Here is a 7,851-nt window from a genome sequence, read left to right as displayed (position 1 = left end):
AATCAGCCGGGCGTGGTAGCGCACGCCTGTAATTCCAGCTCCTTGGAAGGCTGAGGCGGAGCTGCGGTGGCCGGGAGCGGCCACTACACTCCAGTCTGGGCAACTGGAGTGAGACTCCAACTCAAACAAACAAACAATCTGAATAATCATCCCTCTTAAAGTATGGGGATAAGATTAGTAGATAATACATTTAGCAATGTGAGAAAATGGTTTCTTTTAGAATGAAGAAATTTTCATAAATTTATTTTGGGTTCAGGTAGTGACTAAGGAGAATGAACTTAATAGGGAAGTTAGGGTGATTGTTACTTTATCCAGAAGATTATTTTTCAAATCACAAGTAGAAATAGATTCCCAAAAGCCCTGAAAGGTTCTTAAAATCTTAGTTTTTTATTTTTATTTTTTTGAGTCAGTGTCTTGCTCTGTCACCCAGGCTGGAGTGCAGTGGCATGATCACAGCTTACCACAGCCTGAGCCTCCTGGGCTCAGGCGATCCTTCCTCCTCTGGGACTACGGGCATGCACCACCACGCCCGGTTAGTTTTTTGAATTTGTTGTAGAGACAAGTTTTCACCTTTGTCTAGGCTGGAAACTTACAAATTAAATCTATAACTTCACATAAACATGTAAAGTACATGTGACAACTTTTAGCTTTAAGTTATATTTTATACCACAACTGTACCCATCTTTTAGATTTGAATGTGTCTTAAAAGATTAAAAAGATTTATAAAAACGTCAAATTGACGTATGTAAACCCATAAACTCATTGTCATGAATGAAAACTTTCAAATACTCTATCTTCAGTCATCAGAACTGAGGTTATAACTTACAGGCAAAGGAATATACTGGCATGCCAAACAATTATACACATTTTAAACAATGTTATTTATGCATTACTTTTAGTTTGCTGTAATCAGATTTTGAGGACCTCTTGTAATTGCAGAAGTCAAACATGACTTGACTTGTATTCATCTTTTTTATTGGTATATATTATTACAATTTTAAGTTTTGTTCCTTTCTTAAAACACCGTGTATACATTTTTTGGCATCCTCCATATATCCCAAAATTTATTTTTTAATTTATAGGCAGGAAGTTGTCCATTGTGGGGTAAACCTGACTAACCAAATTTGTTTCTCTACTGAGATTAGCAGTTTTTCCTGCTATTTATTTATTTAAGATAGAGATAGGGTGTATGTTGCCCAAGCTGGTCTGGAACTTCTGGACTCAAGCAATCTTTCTGCCTCTGCCTCCCCTAGTGCTGGAATTACAGGCATGAGCCACTACACCCAGCCCTATTTATTTTCACGCAATTTCTTAATGAATATTGATTTTTTTTGGTAAGCCAATCTACTACCGAAGAAGATTGTGGCCATTTGATTTTTATTAGCTTTCTAAAATTTAAATAACATATGGGACTTTTTTTTAAGGCACTAAAATTCCATTAAAAATTAGTCACAGGCTGGGCATGGAGGCTCACACCTATAATCCCAGCACTTCAGGAGGCTGAAGTGGGAAGAATGCCTGAGCCCATGGGTTCAAGAGCAGTCTGGGCAACTTGGGGAGACCTCATCTCTACAATAAATAAAAAAAAATTAACTGGCCATGGTGGCGCATGCCTATAGTTCCAGCTACTTGGGAGGCTGAGGCGGAACGATCGTCTTAGCCCAGCAGGTCAAGACTGTGGTGACTGTGAGTGTGCCACTGCATTCTAGCCTGTGTGATAAAGTGAGGCTCCGACTCAAAAAAAAAAAAAATAGTCACAGTTGTTAAGAATTAAGTTTCTTATAAAAGGTACTAAGACAAAACAAGCAAAGTAGGGCAAGTGGAAAAGTGCCAGTAATTAAGTAATTCAATACTTTGTAAATTGGATTTAAAAACTAGGACTAGTGTTAGTCTCTTTTTAAAAAGCGTATCTATACTATACCTGCAACTATTCAGCAATCACCTAACAATATGTTATAGACCCTTGAAAGTGGGAAATTGATTAATGAACGATGATGCACATTCAGAGAAATCTAAAACAGGTGATTTAAAATGGTAAAACTGGCATATTGACAAGCAGAAAGAGGCTTTTAAGTAGTACATGACCATTTTCAAATACTGGAATACAGGAAAATGTCTTGGAATTTCAAAATAACTCATTGCAAAGTGAAGATTTTATTTTTAGGTTAGAAAATATAGTTTATTTAAAAGTAAATTAGAGAGAGAAAGAGGAGATTCACCTCCCCAAGGAAAGGGAGGGGGTCTAAAGCCGGGAAGCATGGCGACAGCCATAGCGCAAAGAGAATATGGTCACACCAGAGTCTAGCAAGACAATGGCCGAATATTTTTTAAAAAACAAAAAACAATAGTGACCTGTCACTACTGTTCACTGCTGCCAATTCTATTGAAGTGTTAATAAACATCTTCAGTTAGATCATCTGACTCATATTGTCTTTCAAGTCACACAAAACAGTACAGTGGAAATGTCTGAAGTGAAAAGAAAAAAAAGAAAAAAAATACCAGAAGTAGTTAGAAAAAAAAAATGTAGGTAGGTTTGCTGTTCCTACGTTCATTAAGCTAGAAATACAGACCAACTACATCCACTCTCCTCAGCAGTTGAGGGTCAATCATAGACTTATTTGGGCCGGATACGTCATCTCAGCATCTTGGGAGGCTGAGGAGAGAGAATTGCTTGAGGCCAGGAGTACGAGACCAGCCTGAACAACATAGCAAGATCCTGGCTCTTCAAAATTGAAAAATTAGCCAGGTATGGTGGTAGTTCCAGCTACTCGGGAAGCTGAGGCAGGAAGATTGCTTGAGCTCAGGAGTTACAGGCTGTGATGAGCTGCATGACAGAGTAAAACCATGGGTGACAGAATGAAACCCTGTCTCAAAACAAACAAACAAACAAAAACCCCCCAAATCCCAGCAACAAAAAGTTCTTATTGGACAGCGTTATTGGGATATGAACTCCAGCTGCAAATTCATCAAAAAATTGTATGGTTCTAAAGCTTTATGTCTTTTGGTAGTTTCATTACAATTTTTCTTTCTTTTTTGAGTTAAGTCTCATTCTGTCACTCAGGGGGGAGTGCAGTGGTATGCTGCTCACTGCCACCACAGCCTCAACCTGCTGGGCTCAGGTGATCCTTCCGTCTCAGCCTTCCAAGTAGCTGGGACCATAGGCATGTGCCTGGCTAATTTTTTTTCTTTATTGTAGAGATGAAGTCTTGCCACACTGCCTAGGCAGGTCTCGAGCCCATGTGCTCAGGCAATCATCTCACCTCAGCCTCCCAAAGTGCTGGGATTATAGGTGTGAGCCACTGTGCCGGGCCTACAATCTCTTTTATTTGATTACTAACACCTAACCAAATATAAAGCAGTAAAATACAGATTAAAAAACAAAACTTGCCGGGCGCAGTGGTTCAGTCCTGTAATCCCAGCACTTTGGGAGGCCAAGGCTAGAGGATTGTCTGAGTCCAGGGATTAGAGACCAACCTGGGGATCTTGGCAAGACCTTGTCTCTATAATAAATCAAAAAATTAGCCGTGTTTAGTGGCACACGCCTGTGGTTCCAGCCACTTGGAAGGCTGAGGCAGAAGGATGGCCTAAGACCAGTGGGGGGAGGCTGCAGTGGCTTTGAGTGTGCCACTGCACTCCAGCCTGGGCAACAGAGTGACTCAAAAAAACAAAAAACAATACCCCCCCAAAAAAACTCCCAAACATTAAGGTGTTTTTCTGAAAACCAAATTCCTGAAGCTGGATGTATGACAAAAAGTATACAAACAATTATCAAGAAGCTAGGTGAATGGCTAGGTGGTCATGAAAATATTCCAAGGACAAAGAATAATGGAAACATCATTAAGTTGTAAGTCAAATAAGCTAGATAAATGATTATGTGTCCTTGGCCTCATCACAACCTAAGTTTCCATTTTCACATGAAACTTATAAAATGTAGAGGGTTTAGAACAGATGGTTTCTAAGTTTCTCTTACAATTTAAACCATTACAATTTTTTTTTTTTGAGTTGGGAGTCTCACTCTGTTGCCCAGACTGGAGTGCAGTCACTGCTCTCGGCCACCGCAGCCTCAACCTGCTGGGCTCCGGCGATCTTTCCGCCTCAGCCTTCCAAGTAGCTGGAACTACAGGCGCGCACTACCACACCCGGTTAATTTTTTTATTTATTGTAGAGATGAGGCCTCACCAAGTTGCCCAGGCAGGTCTCGAACCCATAGGTTCAGGCAATTCACTCACCTCAGCCTCCCAAGGCGCGGGATTACAGGCTGAGCCACTGAACCTGGCTAACCATTACAATTTTAAGTATGCTGAAAAACATTTGTATCAGACAACCCTAACTGGAAAGTTATAACCTGATGGAATGTGAGTTTCTAGGAACACAGGTATGCACAGATGACAAAATAGAGATAAAAATGATGCATTCTGAGAATACTAGCAGCCCCTATTGTCAAGAGTAAATTCCCATGGTTCTTGATGTAGGAAAAATATTGGTCACAAATTGTTTTTTTTTTTTTTGTGTTGGAGTCTCACTCTGTCACCCAGACTGGAGTGCAGTGGCATGCTCATAGCCACCGCAGCCTCGACCTGCTGGGCTCAAGCAATCCTTCCACCTCACCCCTGCAAGTAGCTGGAACTACTGGTGGGTACCACCACGGCCGGCTAATTTTTTTATTTATTGTAGAGATGAGATCTCACTAAGTTGTTCAGACTTGAACCCTGGGCTCAGGCAATCTGCTTGCCTCTACCTCCCAAAGTACTGGAATTACAGTTGTGAGCCACTGTGCCTGGTAGATTGGCCTTTTCTTTTCTTTTTGAGTTGGAGTCTCACTATGTCACCCAGACTGGAGTGCAGTGGCTGCTCCCGGCCACCGCAGCCTTGACCTGCTGGGCTCCAGCAATCTTTCCGCCTCAACCTTCCAAGTAGCTGGACAGGCGTACGCTACCACTCCCAGCTGATTTTTGATTTATTGTAAAGATGAGGTCTTGCCAAGTTGCCCGGGCGGGTCTCGAACCTGCGGGCTCAGGCAATCCACTCACCTCAGCCTCCTAAAGCGCTGGGATTAGACTGAGCTACTGAGCCCAGCTGATTGGCCTTTTCAACTTCATCATTAAACCTGGACAATATTGTTCATAGCGATGCTTGTTAAATTGGAGGACAATACACATAATTCTTGATAGTGCTATTTAGGACTGCCACTGAATTGTCTTGCCCCCCAAATCCGTATGTTGAAGTTCTAACCACCAGTACACCTCAGAATGTGACCTTATTTGGAGATAAGGTCTTCAAGTTAATATGAGGTCGTTAGGATGGGCCCTAATACATTATGACCAGTGTCCTATAAAAAGAGGAAATTTGGAGACAGACTCACATACAAGGAGAACAGCATGTGAACATGATGATATCCACCTCCAAGTCAAGGTGAGGCCTGGGACAGATCCTTTCCTCACTGCCCTCATGAGGAACCAACTCTGTCAATAACTTAATTTTGAACTTCTGGCCTCCAGAATTGAGAGACAAAAAAATTTCTGCTAGTCAGATGACTCAGTTTATGATAATTTATGACAGCCACAGGAAACTGATATAGATACCAAGACTAACTTATCATTATGAGAAGTAATTTACACATTTACATGCCAGCGGCCTCCAATCTTTCAGATCTTCCTAACTTCTATTAATATTTCAGTGGGCTTCCTCAGTCAACAATTTGGCATCAGAAGTTTGGGCATGACACCAGTTGCAGTAGCTCACGCCTGTAATCCCAGCACTTTGGGAGGCGGAGGTGAGAGGATCGTCTGAGCCCAGGTTTGAGACCAGCCTGGACAACTTGGCAAGAACCTATCTGTACAATAAATCAAAAAATTAGTAGGGCATGGTGGTACATGCCTGAAGTTCCAGCTACTTGGAAGGCTGAGGTGGAAAGATTGCTGGAAGGAGTCCAGCAGGTCAAGGCTGCAGTGGCTGTGTGCATGCCACTGCACTCCAGCCTGGGCGACAGAGTGAGACTCTGACTAAAAAAGGAAGTTTGGGCATGACTTTGTGGTTTCAAAACTGAAAATGATATGTCACTGGGTTATAAAATAGTTATGTTATTTTATTATCTAACCTCTTGCTCATACACTTGCAGCCATCTTAAATTACTCAACATAAAGCCGGGCTCGGTGGCTCAGCCTGTAATCCCGTGCCTTTGGGAGGCTGAGGTGAGTGGATTGCCTGAGCCCGCGGGTTCGAGACCCGCCTGGACAGCGAGACCTCATCTCTACAATAAATCAAAAAATCAGCCGGGCGTGGGAGCACATGCCTGTAATTCCAGCTACTTGGAAGGCTGAGGCAGAAGGATCACTGGAGCCCAGCAGGTCGAGGCTGCGGTGGCCGGGAGCAGCCACTGCACTCCAGTCTGGGTGACAGAGTGAGACTCCAACTCAGAAAAAAAAAAAAAAAAAATTACTCAACATAGACAGGGGCTTAAAAAAAATTGTTTTTTTAAAAGACTATCCAGAAAACCAAATCTTTTCTTCCTATGATAATACTGGCTTCCTAATGTTACTGAAAGAATAACAAAGATAGAGTCCACTGATTACCCAGGGGACAATTACTGATGGAGAATGCAAAACAAGGGTCTGGCATATTAATGGCAGTAGCAGCAGACTTAATTGTATATTATACTGCATTTTAGTTCTGGTAGTACAATAACTTAATGACTTTATACACAAAAAACTGAGTTTGTCTTGAGTTTAAAAATGTAAAAGTCAGCCGGGCTCGGTGGCTCAGCCTGTAATCCCGCGCCTTTGGGAGGCTGAGGTGAGTGGATTGCCTGAGCCCGCGGGTTCGAGACCCGCCTGGGCAGCGAGACCTCATCTCTACAATAAATCAAAAAATCAGCCGGGCGTGGTAGCGCATGCCTGTAATTCCGGCTACTTGGAAGGCTGAGGCGGAAGGATCACCAGAGCCCAGCAGGTCGAGGCTGCGGTGGCCGGAAGCGGCCACTGCACTCCAGTCTGGGTGACAGAGTGAGACTTCCACTCAAAAAAAAAAAAATGTAAAAGTCAATAGCACCTATGGCTAAAGAAGAAAAACTGTAGCTCCTTTCTTTACTACATCTAATACAACTTTTTTTCTTTTTTCTAATTCATGAAGTTGGAGCACATGAAAGAAACAGGATGGCATCACCAAGAATGGTTAAAACTACAAACTACCATGCAATTGAAAATATCACATTTAAGTTATATTTATATACTAAGAATGATGGAACAGTGCCAAAAAAATGAGACAATTAGAAAAGGGCAACTTTTATAAGCTGTATTTACAACCATCTATTTTAACATCTCCAAAAAAGGTTGAATTCATTATTTTACATCAGCATTCTGTAAGTTAGAAAGAATAATCAAGTTGTCTCATGAACTGGAAGGTGGCTTATTAATTCCCTTTCATTTCCAAACCTCATCAAGCAGTCACTACACTTATGAGGCAAGTCAGCTGAATGCTTGAAATCAAGATGAATTTTAAGATCTTCAATCTGTCCTGTTGAATATTCGCAATATTGACATAAATAAATTCCTTCGGATAAATGTGAATTTAAATGCTTGCAATATTCTAGCATACTTGAAAAGCCTTTCCCACAGTCATCACAAACGTGAGGAAAGATTTTCGTATGCTCGATAGCAACATGCCTGTTAACATTTGTATGAAGTCTACTCCGAAAGCCACATACTTGACATACAAAAAGTTTTTACATTTGTCAAAAGTAATTTTGCTTAAGAGGCTGTACTGTCCGTGTTCTCCATTGTATACTTATCACTTAACTCTATTAGTTTACATGCATGTTCATTTACTACGTGCTATGCAAGTCTTCTGGATCAT

General features: G+C 41.5%; 1 protein-coding gene across 1 annotated transcript in view; it reads right to left on the bottom strand.

The window, feature by feature from the left end:
- Positions 1–7,269: 7,269 nt before the first annotated feature.
- Positions 7,270–7,851, bottom strand: part of LOC103262881 (zinc finger protein 639) — an 8,892-nt gene continuing 8,310 nt past the window's right edge. The window contains 4 exon segments of the mRNA XM_021713602.1: positions 7,270–7,716; positions 7,719–7,778; positions 7,781–7,831; positions 7,834–7,846. Coding sequence (XP_021569277.1) covers positions 7,376–7,716; positions 7,719–7,778; positions 7,781–7,831; positions 7,834–7,846 — 465 coding nt within the window. The 3' untranslated portion in view covers positions 7,270–7,375.

Source organism: Carlito syrichta, unplaced genomic scaffold (assembly GCF_000164805.1).
Source record: "Carlito syrichta isolate Samal-C Ts95f unplaced genomic scaffold, Tarsius_syrichta-2.0.1 Scaffold92608, whole genome shotgun sequence".
NCBI lineage: Eukaryota > Metazoa > Chordata > Mammalia > Primates > Tarsiidae > Carlito > Carlito syrichta.
Note: the sequence above shows the minus strand (reverse complement) of the source record. Positions and strands in the feature narration are given on the sequence as shown.